At 46.7% G+C, this 19,084-nt stretch overlaps 3 protein-coding genes across 4 annotated transcripts in view; 1 reads left to right on the top strand and 2 right to left on the bottom strand.

Moving 5' to 3' along the window:
- TTLL1 (TTL family tubulin polyglutamylase complex subunit L1) overlaps positions 1-3,175 on the bottom strand; it is a 62,703-nt gene extending 59,528 nt beyond the window's left edge. The window contains exon 1 of the mRNA XM_071551551.1: positions 311-3,175. The gene's annotated coding sequence lies outside the window, so the exon portion shown is untranslated. The remainder of the gene's footprint in view (positions 1-310) is intronic.
- Positions 3,176-3,765: 590 nt separating this feature from the next.
- MCAT (malonyl-CoA-acyl carrier protein transacylase) lies at positions 3,766-6,674 on the bottom strand. The gene is made up of 4 exons (XM_071551547.1): positions 6,176-6,674; positions 6,004-6,091; positions 5,040-5,257; positions 3,766-4,819 (listed from the first exon to the last, which is right to left on the bottom strand). Exons 1-4 carry the CDS (start codon positions 6,629-6,631, stop codon positions 4,397-4,399), a joined length of 1,185 nt encoding a protein of 394 aa, XP_071407648.1. The 5' UTR covers positions 6,632-6,674; the 3' UTR covers positions 3,766-4,396.
- A 41-nt stretch (positions 6,675-6,715) lies between these two features.
- TSPO (translocator protein) lies at positions 6,716-17,988 on the top strand. Of its 2 annotated transcripts, none has more exons than XM_071551548.1 (4): positions 6,716-6,825; positions 13,221-13,421; positions 16,284-16,422; positions 17,239-17,988. In XM_071551548.1, the coding sequence occupies exons 2-4, from the start codon at positions 13,234-13,236 to the stop codon at positions 17,413-17,415; spliced, it is 504 nt and encodes a 167-aa protein (XP_071407649.1). In that variant the 5' UTR covers positions 6,716-6,825; positions 13,221-13,233; the 3' UTR covers positions 17,416-17,988. The 2 variants fall into 2 exon arrangements, with proteins under 2 accessions (XP_071407649.1, XP_071407650.1); XM_071551549.1 differs by lacking the exon at positions 6,716-6,825 and adding an exon at positions 12,440-12,632.
- The last annotated feature ends 1,096 nt before the right edge of the window (positions 17,989-19,084 follow it).

The raw sequence follows: 19,084 nt of genomic DNA, 5'->3' as shown, positions 1-19,084 counted from the left end.
CCTGGAAATCACTGGAGTAAATCTGGATGGCAAAGCCAACTTTTTGGTAGGATGAAATATTTTGAAAGGTTTGAAGTGGAGGCTGTTTTAGTGTTTTGACTCCGGGTGTGTGTGTGGGGGAAACCAAACCCAAACCAGAATTCCACTGTCTTATATAAAGAAATGAAACACCTGAAAAAAATCAGTGGTTTTTTTCAAAAATGCCACATTTGCAGCTTTCTATGAAAACATCAAAGCACTTTATGCATAGAAGGATGGGTGTAAGATGCTTCATCAAACCATAAATGACAGGTAGAAAAAGTAAACCCACCCTTAGTATTTCTCCATGGCCAGCTGTGGGGGAATAACTGCACCTGACACTGGCAGAGTGCTTTGAAGGATTTGCTGTCGCAGAACTCTCCTCTGATGTGCCCATCTCAAATCTCGCAGCTCAGCCACTCGGGTTGGCCACCAGCTCGCCCTCATGGGGGATCAGTTCAACAGGAGGTACCACAGCCCCGTGGAGGATGCGCTGCTTCGCCTGGCACGATCGTGAGTCACCTTCGGGGCAGGTCCTTCTGAAAAGCAGCTCAGAGAAACGATAAAGTTCTGTGCACAAAGTAAAAAAAATTAGAGCCACTAGTGCTGCCTCTAAGAGTCTTGAGAAAGCAAAACAGATCCTGCAGTTGGTTTACAAGGAGAACCTTTATCATGTAAATTGTTTCCCCAGACTAAGCCGTGTTAAAGTCAAAAGGCACCAGATTGCCGCTTAATCACTTAATTCAGAAAGCAAATTACCTTTGGCTTTCAAAGGTTTTCTTCCTAAATATTTAGAGAAACATGAACGTACACATAGACTTTTGGGAAGGAACATATTGGAGGGGTGTTTTTGGGTTTTTTGTTTGTTTGTTTGATGGGTTGTTTGGGGGGTTTTTTTTGTTTGTTTTGTGTGGTTTCTTCTGTTGTGGGGCTTGTGGTTTTCTGTTTTTTGGGGTTTTTTTTGTTTAAATTTTCTAAACTTTGGCATTTTATTTGCCAATTTTTAGAATAAATTTTCTATCCCCATGCTTTCTTTTGTTGTTGTTGTTTTCTTCCTATCCTCAGGGTTGCTATCAGTGTTTTCCAGACATGGAATATCATTAAAAGTGTTCTAAGGAGCTTTGGGAACGTGTTGAACAGCAGCTGGACAAAGTGGATCATTGGCTATGGAACCTGGGTATGGTCTCTCCCTTTTTGTTGAGGAGGAGGGAACAGCAACACTGAATTCCCTTTTAAATGTCAATGAATAAAGGTGTAGGTTGGGGTTTATTCCTTAAGCTTGTTGGTGGCATTTTTTCTCTTTAGGCTGAAATTTCTTATTTTATTTTATTTTATTATTTTATTTTATTTTGTTTTATTTTAATTCCTATTTTGCTGCTGGCTGTCCCTGATTCCCTGTGTCCCTCTGCCCCCAGGTGTGCAGGCTGCCCCTCAGGTGTGTGTGCCAGAGCCTGGTTCCTGCAGCCCTGCTCGTGGCTGCCTTTTGGTGGGCCCTGAACTATGGACTGTAGAGAGAACTCACAGAACTACCATGGCAGGTCATTGCTGGACTCTGACCAACGTCATTAACACCCCGGTGGTGGCAGCTGGTTTGTTTTTCAGATGTACACTGATAAAAATCTCTTTAATATTTAAAAACCTAGGCTAGTGCTGGGTCACTGCTGTTTCGTACTTTTTTTAAAAAGAATTAAAAATGTTTAAAATAAGGAGGTTGTTGCTGGATAACTGCCTGACTTGCTAGATTTGAAATGTGACTCCATGCTTTTTTTTTTTTTTTGGTTTTAATGCAATATAAAGTGTCTATTTCATATAAATGAGTTTGTTAAAGAGAATCTGGAGGTGAGGAAGACTGAAGGCATGCTGGACATCCTTTAAATTTTTACACTGTAAAAGCAATAGTAAAGTTTAAAACCATGATACTTTTTAAAATTAAATTGTTGTTTCAAGCCTTTTGCAGCGTTGTCTACTTTATTTGTCTACCTCATTTTCCAGGCCTGTGCTATCACACATCAACAGCAGTATCTTGGCTGGTACGTTTTGCTATCTAAGACTTCAGGGCAGGCTTTGTTTGGTTCTGGTGGAGTTCACAGTTACAGCCTCTCAGCGAGAGAAAAGGAAAGTGCCTCTCTGTGGTTTGGGTATTCCCCTCAGCACAGGGGATTGCTGCCTCTTGCCCAGTCAAGAACTACCACAGCTGGTGCACTTTGGAAACAGGAAAATACAGCATTTAATGGATTTGTGAGCTAAGCCCCCAGCTGGGAGGTTGGAGTTTCAAGTGTTTCCTCTTTTTAATGAATGGTGCCCAAACCCCATCATGGATCCCTCAAAAAATTCTTCTGGGAAAAAGAAAAGTGAGGCTCACCTGGACCATTTCAGGAGATGCACTGCCTGTTCATCCCAGGGCTGTGTGGGATGACTCTGCAGCTCCCACTCTTGTGATCAATAATGGAAGGCTTTGAATCACCAGAGGGGAAGTTCATCATCCAGCATGGAGCAAATCACAGTCTCAAGGAATATAAAATCCAATCACGCCAAGCAAACAAGTGAAACACAAAGCAAACAGCATCCAGGTCCTCCTTCCCACTAATTAAACAAGTCCCACAAGACTGGAATGTTCTTAGGATAGACTTCCCTTCAGCATTCCACACTGACAAAGGACAAAGGTTATCTAATGGTTTACAAACAGATTTCTGGCATGAGTTTTCCCAAAGAGCTTTAACTCTGGGCAATGTAACTCTGGCCAAGTTCTAAAAAAAAGAAACTAATTATAGAAAGAGCACTACAAATAAAAAAAAAACATGTCTCCAACTCAAAAATTTAAATAATTAGAGAAATTTTAAAGCACTGTGCTAACACCAAAAATAGTGGCACCAGTGTGCCATGCTCAGTCCCAGCTATCATAAAAGCTGGTTTAGAAGTCACTGATGTTGCATGTGATCTCGCAAGGTGTAGTCAGAGGCTTCAAATGCAGCACAGTCCAGTGTTTAATAATATGAATGAGATTTAGCTGCAATATTCTAACCACCTACTGATAATTTGGGGATAATTTACTGAACAAATGACACCTTACCTGTGACATGGAGGCCCTCACTGGAGTCATTTCACAGTAATCCCAACCCTTAACTGTCCTGTGATCAGACTGACCAATACTTCTGTATTTTACTAATTGTTAATGTTTGCCCAAAATGGAATTTGTACTGTAAAGGCAGGCACAGCTGCCAACTGCAGTTCACAAAAGAACTGTTTAATAGTACAGCCCACTTAGCAATCATAATGAAGGGCAGTGCTTTTAATTCACCCTCCCTTCCCAAAATGAGAAATTAGGAAATGATTTGTGCTGTAATTGGAAGTTATTTTGCATTTCATAATATGTTATTGCAGACATGGTCAGTCACTTGAATTAAGTAATATATCCTGATTTTTCCTACATATTTTAATTATAGCTTTAAAGGATGGTTACAGAATCCAAACCCATGGATTTGGTGCTATAGCCATTTCAAGCCTCATGCTGGGCACTGCAGATGTTGCTGGAGGCACCGTGGTGTCTCCAGGCCCTGCCCATCCAACCACAGCTGACAAGGGAACTGGGAAGCTCTTTCCAGAAGGGTTCAGGAGCTCTCCAGCTCATCATTTCCTGCTGCCAAAAAATGTACACATTTTTGTTAAGCTTTTTCCTTTTTCCCCAGTGAAACACTTAGTTCCTACCCACGTGTGGGTTATAGGACAGAAATGGTGCACCCCAAAGCATTACAAAGAGCAAGAAAAGCTTCATAGTTTATTTGTAGTTTAACCTTAAGAAAATCATGTTCCTATTAACATCTTTTGCATTAACTTGGCCACTGCCTGGAAATATGGGCACAAAATAAAAGAATTTGACATAGATGAACATCCCACAAGTCAGTGGAGTTATAAAACAGGAACATCAACCAGATGGCTCCTCTAAATGCACCCTCAAGCCCAGAGCAGAGCCCTCCACCACAGCCCAGTTCCACCCCTGTGTTCCTGCACCAGACAGCCAAAGCTACCAACTTTAACTGGAATCCACACCAAAAAAAAAACCATTGGGAAAAAAGGGGAAAAAAGCAGAAGAAAAAAAGAAAAAAAAAAAGAGGGAAAGTTGCTTGCAGGATGGAGGCCAAACAATGTTATTTGGCCTGTTTGCTGACAGCTTTGCAGTCCCAACACAAGTGGAAGAGCCAAACTTTGCTTTTCTCTTCCACACCTGAGGCACTCAGAGAAGGAAAACGTTCATTGCAACCAAGCACATGGTGCTCCTTCATCATGAGAAGCCATGAATATTTCAGACTTCCTCTCTTGGGAGCACAAAGTTTTAAACCAGAACAAACCCAAGTCGTGTGGATTTTTCTCAAAAGGTTACTTAAGTCTCTTCCTCTTCCTCATCTTCCAGAGGATCTACATGTTTATATTGTTTCCAGGCCTTCAAATTACATTTTCTGAGGATGGCTCCCAGTTGATTGCCAGGCCCCACTTCGTAGGTGTAGGGGAATTCTGTTCCTTGCTTCCTCTGGTACATGGAGTGCATGGTCTGTTCCCACAGCACAGGGGACACCACCTGCTTCACCAGCAGCTTCTGGATGTGCTTCGAGTGCATGTACTTTTTGCCATCCACATTGGAATACACACAGAGCAGTGGTTTCTGTATCTCAATGGATTTGAGCACTTCAGCCAAAGGCTCCACTGCTGGTTCCATAAGTCTGGTATGGAAAGCCCCACTGACTGGAAGCATTTTGGTACGTGTAAAATAATATTTGTGGGCATTCTCCTGCAAAAACTCCAAAGCCTAGGGAAGAGACAGAAGTGAGAGTCTTGCACAACAAAGGTTTCCCCACTATAAGATTTAATTGTGGTAAAGGGATTCCTCTCCCTACCCAATTACTGAATGCATGCTAGAAAAAGAAAAAATTTTTTGACAAATTAAGGCTGCATATAACACCCATAGAGAAGTGCAAAGTAAAAAACTTTAGAAGAGTGAAACTCAAAGGAATAGCTGGAAGCAGTACCTGCAGATGTCCTGCGATGACTCTGCTGTCCGGGAACAGGTAGTTGGAGACGGTGCACACGGGGTTCTGTATGCCTAGCGCCTCGCAGTGCCTGCGGGCTTCCAGGCAGGCGAACCTGTAATTGGCCTCGGGCCGGCCGAGCACGGAGAGCATCCCGCTGGGCACGGCCTCTGCCGCCCTCTGCATGGCCTCGGCGCGCACCTTCACGGCATACAGCGCTGCGGGGTCACACACAGCGGGACATCAGCGCCTAGATGCGTGAACTCCTGCCAAAGGCTTTCTAAACACCGATGGTGGTGATAAATAAAGGAGCCCCTTTAATGAAAGCGTCCGAGGTGCACACCAGAAGTGTGGCAGTAAAATGTTAGCAGTTTTTATAACTTTCAGTAATAACATGTGTGCTACCTGTGGTACTATTGCCCGTGGTGCCCACCCTCAGAACTGCCCCTTGGAGCCCCTCCCAGGGCTTTCAGCTGACTCTCCTTTGACTACAAGCTGTCTTATGGTCTCTCTGTGAGTTCTTGCAGGTGTTCTTCAAAAAACATTCCTTGGTAATATGTGTCTAACAGAATTTCAGAAATGTGTGAGAAAGTACTCAGTTACTTCCAAATACCACCTAAAATGTGTGAGAAGCTTAGGAAAACTTATATAACTCTATGCGAATCTATAAGTATTAAAATGTTTAGGCATCAGGACATCCCGGGCTGGGGGCTCTGCATCCCAAGATGGGGGATCCCGGGCTGAGGCATCCTGGGCTGGGGGCTCTGCATCTCGGGCTGAGGCATCTCGGGCTGGGGCATCCCGGGGAGGGGCCTTTGCATCCCGAGACGGGGGATCCCGGGGAGGGGGCTCTGCATCCCGAGATGGGGGATCCCGGGGAGGGGGCTCTGCATCCCGAGATGGGTGACCCCGGGGAAGGGTTTACTGCATCCCGGGCTGGGCATCCCGCACGCTCCCCGGGCACCTTCGGCGAAGCTCATCGCTCCAGCGAAGACCAGCGCCGCGAACTCGCCCACGCTGTACCCTGCGGTCGCCACGCAGTGCTCCACAACCTGCGGGAGACACAGACGAGCCCCGCATGAGGCAGGGAAGCCCCGGGGCACCCGCACCCCCCCACTCGAGCGCCGCCCGCCCACCTCAGGCTGCCGGTGGTTGAGCTTCTCCACGGCGGCCAGGGAGGCGACGAACACGGCGGGCTGGCAGTGCTGGGTGCGGTCCAGCGCGTCCCGCGGCCCCTGCAGGCACAGCGAGAGCAGGTCGTACCCCAGCACCTTCTCTGCCAGGCGGAACATGTCCCGCACGGCGGGGTAGCGCTGCAGCCCGCGGCACATCCCTACGAACTGGCTGCCCTGCCCGGGGAACAGCAGCACCGTGCCCTCCCGGGGGCAGCGCCGCGGCCGCCTCGCTTGCTGCTCCTCCTGCTCCCGCGGCTCCTCCTGCTCCCCCACCGAGCTCTGCAGCAGGTCGCTCAGGGTCGGCTCCGGGAGCGCCCCGCCGGGCCGGGAGCTGCCCCGCAGCCCCGCAGCGCCGAGGGGGCCGCCGCGCCCGCTGCAGCCACCACGCAGCCATGGCAGCGCCGCCCGGCAGCCCATGGCCCCGCCGGGCGGGAGCGGCGAGGCGGGGAAGGAGGGACGGGCCGTGAGAGGAAGGAAGGAAGGAGGTCGGGCAGCCCCGGCGCTCCGCCCGCCCAGACCCCGCCCCGGGAAGGGAGGAGCGAGGGGCGGCCCGGCCCCGGCTCGGCTGGGCTCGGCACGGCACGGCACGAGCGAGCGGCGGAGGAGCGGAGGTGAGCGCGGTGCTCCCGCGGGATGGGATGGAACAGCATGGGATAGGACGGGATGGCATGGCATGGGGACAGGACGGCATGGCATGGGGACAGGACGGCATGGGCTGGGGACGGGACAAGACACGATGGGACGGGATGGCATGGCAAGGCACGGGGAACGAAGCCGGCGGGGTCCCCCGACCCTACTGCAGAGCCCTACGCGGGTTCCGGGGCGGTGCCGCTGCTGCGGGGACGCCACCGCGCCCCGGGGTCGGTTTATCCCGGGTGGGTTTGTCCCGCTCCCGGGTGGGATTATCCCACCACGCCCCGGGGCTGTTCATCCCGGGTGGGCTTATCCCGGGTGGGTTAGGCCTCCTCCCCGCGGGGAACACGCCGAGCCCCGGGGTGCGTTCATCCCCGGGTTTATCCGGGTGGGTTTGTCCCACTCCCCGCGGCTGGGAGGGTCCTGTCCCCCGGCAGGACGGGACCCGCTGGATGCAGGCACCGGGACAGAGCGGGCTTAGGAAAAACACCCACGGGCTTTCCCATGCTGGCGTTTGGAGTGGAAAGTGGCTATAAAAGAACAAAAGGGGGAAGAAAAAAGGAATAAATCAAGGAAGCTCGTTATTACCTTTTACCCGGCGCTTTCCAGTGGCTCACATCTGTCCAGCTGTGCCCGCGCTGCTCGGTCCTCTGTGGCCCCGCGGTGTCCTGCGGGTCTGCCCTGTGCACGGTCCCTCTCTGCACTTGGGAGGACATTCCAGGATGCTCTTCAGCAGACCCTTCCGGAGCATTTCTTAAGGGGAAAAGAAAGGGCTTGGGTTTTCCTTCTGAATTTTTGAATAATGCTCACGAATCAGCACAAAACCACTCTGTAATGTAATTCGAGCATTCAGTGACAAAATTATTAAAAAAAAAAAAGTGAAAGTTGCCGTGCTGGAGCTGCAATTGTGTAATTACTTTGCATCGTGTAAGGTTATGAAACAGTATCGAGCACTGAGTCAGAGGAGCTCAGTAAAAGAGACCTGTGTTAGTACAAGGGAGAAGGAAATGGGTCACACAAACCCCACAGCAAAGGGGAGCAGTCTGTGTGCAAAGCATTTGAGACTTAGTGCTGATGCATTTTATCCCATCACAACACCTGGCAAGCTGAAGAAAGTCAGGCTTAAGCAGAACTTGAACTAGAAATATTCAAGAGAAACATTTTTCTAAGAGGTGTGGATGACGAAGAAAAACCTGCAGCAGGACATGGTGTAGCTGTTTGGAAGGAAGGGATGTTTTGTCTGCATGCAAAGGGTTTAATACAAACATACACAGGGAAAATGAGATAGAGCAGTAAGAGGCAAATTATTGCCTGGGAAGATTTTGTTCCGGTATACAGTTCAGTTCCCTGCTCCTTGAACCTTCAGTAAATAATAGATTTATTTGTACAACTTGTGCTCTGCCACTTTAAAAGAAGTGTCACTGGGCAGTGAGACTTTTTGTTTCTATTGTAAACCTTGCATTATATTCTTAAATAAGTACCATATTCTTTTTTAAGTACATATTATAAACATATACCATAGACTTACTTGTTAGATATCTATATTATATAACATTTATTATTTGAAGTGTCTCTATCACTTGAGAATAGATGAGACTACTGTTTTTTGCAACTTGCACAAGAAAGGAATTAGAAGTTGTATCAGTGCAGGGCTATAAGAAAATGTGATGAAAGCAGCTGTTCTTTCCTACCTTCCTTCTCCTTCCTGCTGACAGAGGTCTTCCTGGGAGTGCCTGGAGAAGGGAAAGGCACCCACCTGCCTCTCAGAGACGTCCTCAAAGCAAAGAGGTGTTCTAGCTCACGTTTCATCAGGCTGAAGCAAACCAGTTCCTCTTCCATGATATACCTTTTTTTACAGAAAGTTTCTGTTAGTTTTTTCTGCATGTTACACCACCGCAGAAAAAAACTTCTGCAAAAACACAGAAGCCCCATTAGGCAGCAAGTTGAACTATTGGGGATTTTTTCCCTTTATTTTTCCGTTTACTTTATGGAATCAGCTTTGGACAAGTTGTTTTGAATACCTAGGAAAATGATTCTAACATCTGTGTCAGACAAACTGCAGCCTCCACTGGACTGCTGGAACTGCCTGAACGCACAGAAAATGGGCAGGATGTTGAAGAATATGCTGCAGGGCAGAGATAAGAAGTGGAAACAGAAGTAAATAAATGTGTGTGAGAAGAAAGAATTTCCAGCTGTGGTGGTTCTTTGAGACAGGTACCTGCTGGGTCCACTGGAGATTATCATCTACAGACATCCAGGTGTGCTCAGGATGGAAATCAGGGTGCAAGAATATTGTGCAACTCACCCTGGAGTGGAGCTGGGATATGATTGGGAAAGTAGTTATTATTTCTGGGTTGTGTAATAGTGATGCAGCCAGAGGGGCTGCATTAGCAAGTCTGTGATGTTGAAGAATATGCTGCAGGGCAGAGATAAGAAGTGGAAACAGAAGTAAATAAATGTGTGTGAGAAGAAAGAATTTCCAGCTGTGGTGGTTCTTTGAGACAGGTACCTGCTGGGTCCACTGGAGATTATCATCTACAGACATCCAGGTGTGCTCAGGATGGAAATCAGGGTGCAAGAATATTGTGCAACTCGCCCTGGAGTGGAGCTGGGATATGATTGGGAAAGTAGTTATTATTTCTGGGTTGTGTAATAGTGATGCAGCCAGAGGGGCTGCATTAGCAAGTCTGTGATGTGTAATTAGCACCAAGTCATTTCAGATTATCAGCTGCACACCAAAAGGGAGCCAGGGCTGATGAACCTCTGTGGTTAATTACTTTCAAAAATGTACTGGGTGTTCTATGAACCTCTCTCAGCTCTTGTGCTGCACAGGTAACCAGATAAATGCCATAGCACTGCCTGAAAGCACAGACTCTTCAGGGCATCCTTGCCTTTTACTCTCTTACTACAGACCTACACCAAGTAACCAAAGACAGACAGACACAGCTTCCTCCATAACCAGCTAGTGCTGCTCCCTGAGTTAACTAGTGCTTTTTATGGGAAATATACTGATATTTAATTCTCTTGGTGTCTCGGTTTGAGGGGAAAAACCAAAATGTTTTACCCACAAGCAGGGGAGGGGCCTCCTCCACAATAATCACACCACTCTTTATCAAATTTAAGAAAAGGAATTTTAATACAAGAAGGATAACTGCTATATATATATATATATATGTAAACAGACTAGTGCAACCCACTTCCCCAACACCATAAGAGAAAAAAAAAAACAACAACAAAACCCAGCAGGTTTTCCTCCGGGAGAAAAGGTTATACTTAAGTGTCCTTGTCACAGCCTGGCTGGCTGCAGAGTGAGTTTCAGTCCCTCTCCAGCGAAACAGACGAGCAGTGGGCTTCCAGATGGACTCAGTCTCTTCCCCCTGTGTTCCCCGTCCAAGAAAGCAGAAAGGTACGAGCAACCAGCAGCAAATCCAAGGCAGGCAGCAGCACGGCAGGAAAAGGTGGTCCGAAGTAGGCAGCGGCAAGACAGCCAGGGAAAAACCCCAGCAGTAACCAGCAGGGCAGCCTGCCTCCTTTGAGTCCCCACTCCCCCCTTCCGCCGAGCCAAGACTCAGGAGAATATCCAAAAAAAAAAAAACCAAAAGAGACAAACCTGCCCCCACCCCAGCGATCACAGTTAACTGCTTCTTTTGTTAACCGCTGGCCTGGGCAGTTAAGTGGCAGGGGAGAGAATTTACATAATAATCCCAAACTACAACACTTGGCAATGAAAATGCAGGAACACCCACTGCTGGTGGACAGCTGTGGCCTGCTAGGCTGAGCCTGCACCTTGCTCTGCATGGTTTTGACCCTCTTTCTCCTCAGTACTGTGCCAGACAGAGTATTCCTCCATGCTTGGGAAATCCTGAGAAATGCTGTTGGAAAATATAACTAATGAGTAGGAACAGTAGCCAAAAGGCTGGGACACCAACATTCAATTCAGGCTGGTCTGTCCAATCTCTTCACTTCCATTTCCTCCCCTTGGCTGTTCATGAGTGGTTTCACTTTTCTTGTTTCTTTGCTTTGTACCCTCCCCATTTCTATTTGCTTGCCTGGTTTTCTTTCTCTGGTCAGCTAAGGATTATTTCAGTGCTACTCCTCCAACATGCAGAAGGACAGATGTGTAGCCACATCATCTCCTCACTAAGTAATGACTGTAGCAGAGCAGGACTGAGCACTTTCAGCTCACTGAACACTCCCAGACTTTCTTCCCTGGGGGAAGCTGACAGAGCCCTGATGAAGTCCAGTTGCTTAACACTGCAGGAAACCACCCTTATATTGTTACATGCAAATGAAGCATAAACCCCTTTGGATTCTTGCTTATCACTTTTTGAAAAATACTATTTGACAGCCACACTGGAGCTGCTCCAGAGAGATTCGCCTGGTGTTCTCTGTAGGCAAAGTGAAAGCAGAGGGTTAAAGATTACTGAGATCTTATTAACTTTAAACTTCTAACTTAACCTTCAGGAATTACTTATCTGAAGGCAGCAAAGAGTCACTGTGCTTGGAGCTCTTGTTCCCTTCACACCTTGTTGCTCCTGCAGGTAGCAATTGTTTCACACACCAGTAAAAGCAGAGCCTGCTCCCCTGGGAAAGTCACAGCCCAGATCCAGGAGCAGGGGATCAGGATTCCTCTGCTGCACTGAAGATGCACCCTGGGAAAAGGCAAGCAGAGTCCACCAGGCAGGAAGTATGACAACAAGGAGCACAAAGAGCTATGCAGACTTCTCCCCTCCTCCCTTGTCTATCCTCCCCAAGACCTAAATAATCCTGTTCTCTCCTTTTTTCTTCTTCCCAGCCTTAGTACTGAATCCTTCTCTGCTTATTTTCACCCATTCATTCTTCTTTCCTGTTTTTGACCTTGTATTGCTTTCTCTGCTGCCTTTTCTGTGTCTATTTCTACTAATTTTTCACTTTCCCCAGGGCCTGCCCACAGCCCAGCCCCTCCACACCCTTTCTTGCTTGCTCCTTACACCTTTCTCATCCCTGCATGCTTTACCAGTCCCTCCATGCTCTCTCAGTTTTGCCTTCCAAATCCTGCTCTGCTTCTCTCACCAGCATTTCTGTTGATCCCATGGATTGTGGTCCCAGGCACTGAAATCTCTTCATTAAATCTGGACAGGGACAAATCCCACAATGCCAGAGTTCCCTCGCTGGCCAGGCTTGTTCCTCATCTCCAAACAGGAATCCATCACATCAGAACTGCCACAGTGCAATGTCACCCGTGCTCCATTTCCTGTCTGGGACAAGTGGGATTTCCTGTCCCCCATCTCCTGTCCCCTCATCCCAGCAGTCCTGGCTGTGGCAACAGCAGCTTTCAAATGCAAGGAAAGGCAAGGGCCAAGACAGTATCATGTGGCACTTTTCTGTGACAAGCCTCTGAAATGCTCGTTGCTCTAAAACTTAATCTCCTGGGCCTTCCACAGTTGCTCTTTCCTCACTGCTGCACCCCCTCCTATGATCCTTTTCTGCTGCCTCTCCCTCCTGCATAAACAGGTGAACAGGAACTGTGTGTATTTGCCTACTGCATATTTGACAGAACACCCTTTAGTTCTGCCCTTTTTTACTGTCCCCCTGCTCTGTTTCCATTTCACTGAACTAAACGCAGCTCTTCTGTAGCATTTGGCTTTTGGCCAGAGAATCTCCAATGAAGCTTTTTGCTCCTCCCTGTACTCCCGACTAAAGCCCAGCAAAGCCAGGCATTGCTCAGTCCTGTTTCTGTGGGCAGAGCTAATCCAGCTCACTTTACCTGCTGCAGCTGATTGGATGCTTCATGAAGGAGCCACAGGTACTCCCCATTTATCCACCGAGATCTCCTGGTGTAGCAAAACATCATTTAAGTCCTTACCTTATTGTGCTCCCTGGTGTTTATTCCCCGAGGCACCTTCTCAAGTTTCCCACATCCCTCTTACTGGCCAGTGAGCATCCTCAGCAGCCTTTTGAGGCTAAAAACTGCAATATAATATATGACATTATGTTGCACATGCTCTTTTCTTACTCTTGACTGTGCCTTTTCACTGGGGGAATGGGCTTTTTGGTGAATACAGAAATACACTATTATTACTGAATTTTTTACTTTGCAGGTACAGTTCATATCATATGAAACTGCTTTATTCCTCTGGCATATTTATGGGTATGAAATAAATATCCTCAAAGGATATTTAAGTAGGTAAAATTCAGTAATTTTAGTGCACACAGTTGAGAGGGAAGTAAAGCCTCACCCCCTTCCCAGTTCACAGGGATATTGTCCAGTGATGCTGGGACAAGATCCATTTATTTCTCAGTGACAGGAGTGTGGATCAGATCCCACACATGTTAAATCTGCTAAACCTTTTTGTAGTTTCTCTGCCAACCGAGGTGTTTGGTTTTGTTTCAGGGTCGCTGCCCCAATGGAAGTGGTCCCAGCCTGGGCCCCAGCAGTGGGTTTCACCCTCCTGCCCCATGCAGGGGGATTTTTAGGAAGCACCATAACCAAAAAGGAAATCCCCACGTGGTATGAAACTCTGAAGAAGCCATCCTGGTGTCCACCTAACTGGGTGTTTGCTCCTGTGTGGGGGACTCTCTACACATCCATGGGGTATGTTTTTCACACTGTGTGAAGGCACTTGCCTGGGCCAGAGAACTATTGCTGTCTTCCTGTGGCTGTGTGTGTGTCACAAACTGTGTCAAGCTGCCTGTTGAACAGGTACCAACGTGTTTGGGGAGGAGGGTGTGGGTTTGATGGGACACTTTGTATGCACAAGGATCCACATCAAAAGCAGGAGCTGGAAAAGTTGCCTTTAATTTGCTTTCCTTATTCACTCTGAGGGAAAACCTGCCAAGCTAAGGATGTCCTTCAGTAGTTTTAGAAAAACTAGAAAAAAAAAAGTGAGAGGCAAGAAGGAAAATTAGGATGGAACTGTTCTAACAGAGCTCAGTTAAAAGAAACCAACATCAAAACATGCATGTCCTTTCAAATAGAACTGCCAGGCTGTTAAACTGCAAATGCTTGAAACCATACACTGTCCCCTTATCTAACTAATTTAAAATACCTGACAGCACAGCAATTACTGTCAAATGAACAAGGAATCACAAGGCCAAATGCCATTCCCACAGGAACTGTAAGAAGTTTAATAATACCGTATTTGTGCAGTGGGACTGATACTTTTAATGTGATGCAGCACAAATACCTGCAGAGGGGGGTCATGTCAGGAGTTTACTTGGGCAGTTTGGATCCTCCTCCCTGCTCTAAAGGCACCCAACACTTTGCTTTGGTGTAAACTGTTCTGCCTACCAAAGGTGGTTTTTCCTAGCTCTCAAACGCACATTGTCGCTAATCCAATAGTAGCTTTTTTGGCTCACCCCTCCCATTTCTCCTGTAATTTTAAATCCTTTGTAGTTTGTGTACATCACTGGCTTAACTATATAAAGTTTCAAAGAGACCAAATCTTTTCCCAGTTAACATTGCATAGCGACTCTGCAGATCACCTTAAATATCAGACCCCCGGTGCAAAATACATCCCGTTGGAATCAGATCATTATGGTCCTGTGAATAAAAACATGCCTTTTATCAGAGAGACAAGAGCTGGGTGGCTTTCCCAGCTTCCTTCAAGTCAACTGCACAATTTGCAACCCTGTTTCTGGATTCCTTGTCATAAATCCAGGTATGACATTAAAAACCTTGGAAAAAAATCCAAATTGTGACAGCTTGTCCCTGATTTTGGTAATAGCAGAATCACTGTATCATAAGGTGCATGGTCTCAGTTATGTACTGTACATTTAGCTCAGTGAAAAGGTCATATTTACAATCTGTATCCATCATGTACACACATTCCTTGAACAATCATGACATTTCATTCCTTCAGAATTCCTTCCACTTAGGAAACTGTTAAGTTTCTAATGCTTACCCTGCTCTGTCCCCACCTTCCTTTTTTTAAATTTAATTATTCTCTGCAATCAAACTGCCAAAATATCAAAGCTGCATTGTTCAGTCCCTATGAAAGTAATGGCCAAGAAGTAAACTTGAGTCCCTAAGTGAGTTAAAGAAACAAGAAAAATCCTTCTTGCATGACCTACAAACGAAGGCAAACTCCTTGCAATGACTCCTGTGGATGTTGTTCTGCTCCTGTAAAAACAGTTCCTACCAGTTGGTCTCCATTGTTGCTCCACTGCCAGGAGAAACCCAAATGATCCCTCTGCTGTCCCGTTCAGTTCACAGTCTGTAGCAGCTTCTAATTATATTTCTCCTATTCATTTCACCCACTTAAAAACTTAGTAGGTTGTGGGGTTTTTTTTAAAGCACCATCTCCCAGTACCAAATGAAGTTTTTTCACTACTTACATCTTAGACTTGTTTACATCTCAACATGGCACTGTTTTTTAAGACTGAAATGCAGGACCTCATCAGCCACTATGCACCTAGAAGTGAGAACTCTGGGAATATTTCTCTCTCTCTGTTGTTACCCAGAGCAGTTGATCCACCCTGTGCTTCAGTTACTCTGCCAATTAGTTACTGGGTATCATAGAATCATAGAATGGATTGGGTTGGAAAAGACCTCCGAGATCATCAAGTCCAACCCTTGGGCCAACTCCAGTCCCTTTACCAGATCATGGCACTCAGTGCCACGGCCAAGCTCAGTTTAAAACCCTCCAGGGATGGGGAATCCACCCCCTCTCTGGGCAGCCCATTCCAATGCCTGAGCACTCTCTCTGCAAAGAAGTTTTTTCTGCTCTCCAACTTCAATTTCCCCTGGCAGAGCTTGAGCCCGTGCCCCCTTGTCCTATTGCTGAGTGCCTGGGAGAAGAGACCAACCCCCACCTGGCCAGAACTTCCCTTCAGGGAGTTCTAGACAGTGCTGAGGTCACCTCTGAGCCTCCTCTTCTCCAGGCTAAACACCCCCAGCTCCCTCAGCCTCTCCCCACAGCACTTGTGCTCCAGTCCCTTCTCCAGCCTTGTTGCTCTTCTCTGGACTCGCTCCAGCCCCTCAATCTCTTGCCTGAACTGAGGGGCCCAGAACTGAACACAACACTCAAGGTGTGGCCTCCCCAAGGCAGAGTCCAGGGGAAGGGTCACTGCCCTGGGCCTGCTGGCCACACTAGTTTGGATCCAGGCCAGGATCCCATTGGCCTTCTTGGCCACCTGGGCACACTGTTGGCTCCTGTTGAGCTTCCTGTCCCTCAGTCCCCCCAGGTCCCTTTCTGCCTGGCTGCTCTCCAGCCACTCTGTGCCCAGCCTGGAGCGCTGCAGGGGGTTGGGGTGGCCAAAGGGCAGGACCTGCACTTGGCCTTGTTGAATTCCATCCCATTGGAATCAGCCCATCTCTCAAGTCTATCCAGATCCCTCTGTATCTACTTTTCCAAATCAATCTAGACCTGAGCACTAAAGTTGTTTCATTTATCAATAACCTGTGGTAGCTTTCTGAACAGGGCAGTGAATTCCACCTTCTGTTTGCTCTCCACAGATATAGCTCCTACCTGGTGTGGAAGGAACTGGGGGGCTTCACTGAGAAGTCAGTGGTTCCTCTGGGTCTGTATGCAGGGCAGCTGGCACTGAACTGGGCATGGACCCCAATATTTTTTGGAGCTCACAAAATGGGATGGGTAAGTGGAAAATAAAAGTTTCTTAATAAAAGGCTTCTACTCCTAAGATGAAAAGTTTGTGTCACAATCTTTTCCCCCTGAAAAGGAGCCTGAGTACAGAAAAAGGCTTGCAGAAGTTTTCTAGAATTCTCTTTAATACCTGCCAGCAGCCACTTGAGAGAATTTACCTGTTTAGAGCATCCTTAAATGTACAGATTTAGAGCAGCCTTTGGACAGAGCTTCGTGTGACTAGAAAATGTGAACAATTATGCCTGCTACAATTCCTAGGTCTCCCTGGCAAACAGCAGTGATAGAAACTTATTATTACAACATTATTCAGGTAATCAACACCCATTTTAGAAGAGACTGATTTTCTGCAGTTCTCTTCTCTGAAGACAAATAACTTGCCTCAAAATGAAAATGTTTGCCTGGTTCTCCGGATGCACATGAGCTAACAGGGGAAGACTGCAATGCGTTAGTGGGTCATTCACTCTGTATCTCTTCAGGTGGCATCTGTGACATGTAAAGACAAGTGCTCAAAGTCCCAGTGGGTTTGTAACCAGTGGGAAGTGTCCTGCTGCCCACTAAAGAAGGTATGGGTGAGAGAGACCTAGTTCTGCCTCTCCTGCTCCCAGTTGCAAAACCCTTCCTCTTACCTGTTGTGTTGTTTTAGGAGTGGAATTGATTCATAAACTGGCAGAAATCTGTCTTTTTTGCTGGCTGGTTTTCTGAGAAGGCATTAACTCAGAGAGGGACAGAGCTAAGAGCCAAACAAAGAGTGTGGAGTCAAGGAAATGCAATGAGTAAAAACAACACTGACCACCTTCTGCGTTTCAGGGTTTGGTGACTCTCCTGCTTACAACTGGCACAGCAACAGCCACAACAGCTTCCTGGTACAACATCCACAGAATAGCAGCTTATTTGATGGTTCCTTATTTAGCTTGGCTGGCCATGGCTTCTGCACTCAACTACCGCATCTGGAAGGACAACAGCAACAAGAAAAAACCTGAATAGCCTGTTTGCAGCCAAAAAGAGTCTTTTTTAGCAATAATTTTTAATATAAAATTATGGCCTCATTTTATTTTTTAGCTGAACTCCTCACACCCTTAGTTTGGTAATCACAAGATGACAAAGCAGTTCTTGTATAAACAAACATGCCTTTACCAGGCAAGGCACAAAGGGGGGTGTGTGCCTGACTGGGTTTTACATCCAACTGAAAGATGTGTTGATCTACAAGTACTAGAGCTATTTTATCACAGCATTATATTTTATATGACAGCAGCATTTTAACTATTACCAGAAATGAGCAGGAACTCCAACATCATTATGTTCAGAGAAAGAAATCTACCCACATACCAACACAGCTCCCAGAAAGATGCTCCTCATAGGGAACAGGCACAACTGTGGCCTCAAACTCTCACATTTACCTTGGGGCACAGTGGTCTTGTGCCATGGTGTGTCCCACCACAGCTGCCAGGAATTTGTCACTGTGCTCTGGAAACACTGAGGACAAACTCTTTAGACCAGTTTGTGCCTTCCCACTCTGAAGCAGGGTCAGCTAAATACATTAAACTACATGTGAACTTACCTGGTTCCTTGTTTGTATTGTTTTTACATTGTTTTGAGCAGAAGACAACAGGATTCTGTAGCCTCAGACAGCCCTTCCATCTCTTCTCCTCCCTTGCACTGGGCAAGACAAGCAGGCAACTCAGAGCACCTGTAAAGAAACTGTGAGGACTCACCTTCCCCTTGAGACCCACAGGCACTTTGTTGTATGTTTTCAGATACTCTGAAGGCATAAAGTGCCTTTTGCTCTCCAACAAGTGACAAAAATACCTGCTCAACAGCACTGATGTCCCCTTACATCCATTAGTGTATCCTGTACCACAGACAGACTGTCTCCCTGCACTGGAGGCAGTCACACCATCTCTGTTAAACCACTTCACCACATTTCTTTAATTAAGTTTGCCTAAGGAGCCCAAACCAGTTCTGATTCATGAGCAGGAGGCCAGAGTGGCTCTGGGCAGCACCACTTCTGGCTGTGCCATCCAGCTCTCCCTGCTGCCCCACCTGCACAGTGAATGCATTTTCCTAAGCTTCCTAAAGGTTTATTTCTCCAGCCTATGTTCCAGTCAGTAAAAAGAAGGAGGTTTCTGCAGACCGGCCTGAAATAGCCTAAAATACCTCTCTCCCTTCCTGATCATGAGGGATAACATGTTGCATATTTATGAAGTTTGAGGCAAGGCTTAGAACATTTACACAATTCTATAACTGTACTTGGCTCTCAGACACATTCTGATTGCTGCAAACCACATCATGACAACCTCCACAGAAAATTCCTAAATTCCAGCCAGTTACTCTTGATTTGAGGAAAAAAGAGAGATGAGGAATGATTATTTCAAACTGACAACCCACTCCCAAATACCCCTTCCTCAGGGCCTAAACTTAGAAGTCCAAAGACTGCTTGCGTTTCTAGAAGTTTTCCAAATCCCTTTCATTCCTTCAGACTTGTTCTGCATTCCTGTTCTTGACATTGCCTCCTCCTCACTTTTGCCTGACCCCTTCTCAGAAGTCTGATTTCTTTAAGGATGACAGCCAGCAGCACAGGGTTCCGACCATCTGTGGGTTCTGTTTGCCTCCTTTTAAATAAGAAAAATGGGAAGAACCATAAAATCTTTAGTCT

The sequence above is a fragment of the Pithys albifrons genome, chromosome 3, assembly GCF_047495875.1.
Source record: "Pithys albifrons albifrons isolate INPA30051 chromosome 3, PitAlb_v1, whole genome shotgun sequence".
Classification (NCBI taxonomy): domain Eukaryota; kingdom Metazoa; phylum Chordata; class Aves; order Passeriformes; family Thamnophilidae; genus Pithys; species Pithys albifrons.
The sequence above is the reverse complement of the archived record's forward strand: the minus strand, read 5'-3'. Positions and strand labels throughout refer to the sequence as shown.

What these genes read in the sequence shown, in the direction of transcription:
- MCAT (XM_071551547.1), bottom strand. Translation starts at nt 6,631, where the DNA reads ATGGGCTGCCGGGCGGCGCTGCCATGGCTGCGTGGTGGCTGCAGCGGG. An exon ending in AGCGATGAGCTTCGCCGAAG is followed by an intron (nt 5,258 to 6,003) that starts GTGCCCGGGGAG and finishes GTGACCCCGCAG; the next exon opens with CGCTGTATGCCGTGAAGGTG. An exon ending in TCATCGCAGGACATCTGCAG is followed by an intron (nt 4,820 to 5,039) that starts GTACTGCTTCCA and finishes TCTCTTCCCTAG; the next exon opens with GCTTTGGAGTTTTTGCAGGA.
- TSPO (XM_071551548.1), top strand. Translation starts at nt 13,234, where the DNA reads ATGGAAGTGGTCCCAGCCTGGGCCCCAGCAGTGGGTTTCACCCTCCTG. An exon ending in ACTCTCTACACATCCATGGG is followed by an intron (nt 13,422 to 16,283) that starts GTATGTTTTTCA and finishes TGCTCTCCACAG; the next exon opens with ATATAGCTCCTACCTGGTGT. An exon ending in GAGCTCACAAAATGGGATGG is followed by an intron (nt 16,423 to 17,238) that starts GTAAGTGGAAAA and finishes TCTGCGTTTCAG; the next exon opens with GGTTTGGTGACTCTCCTGCT.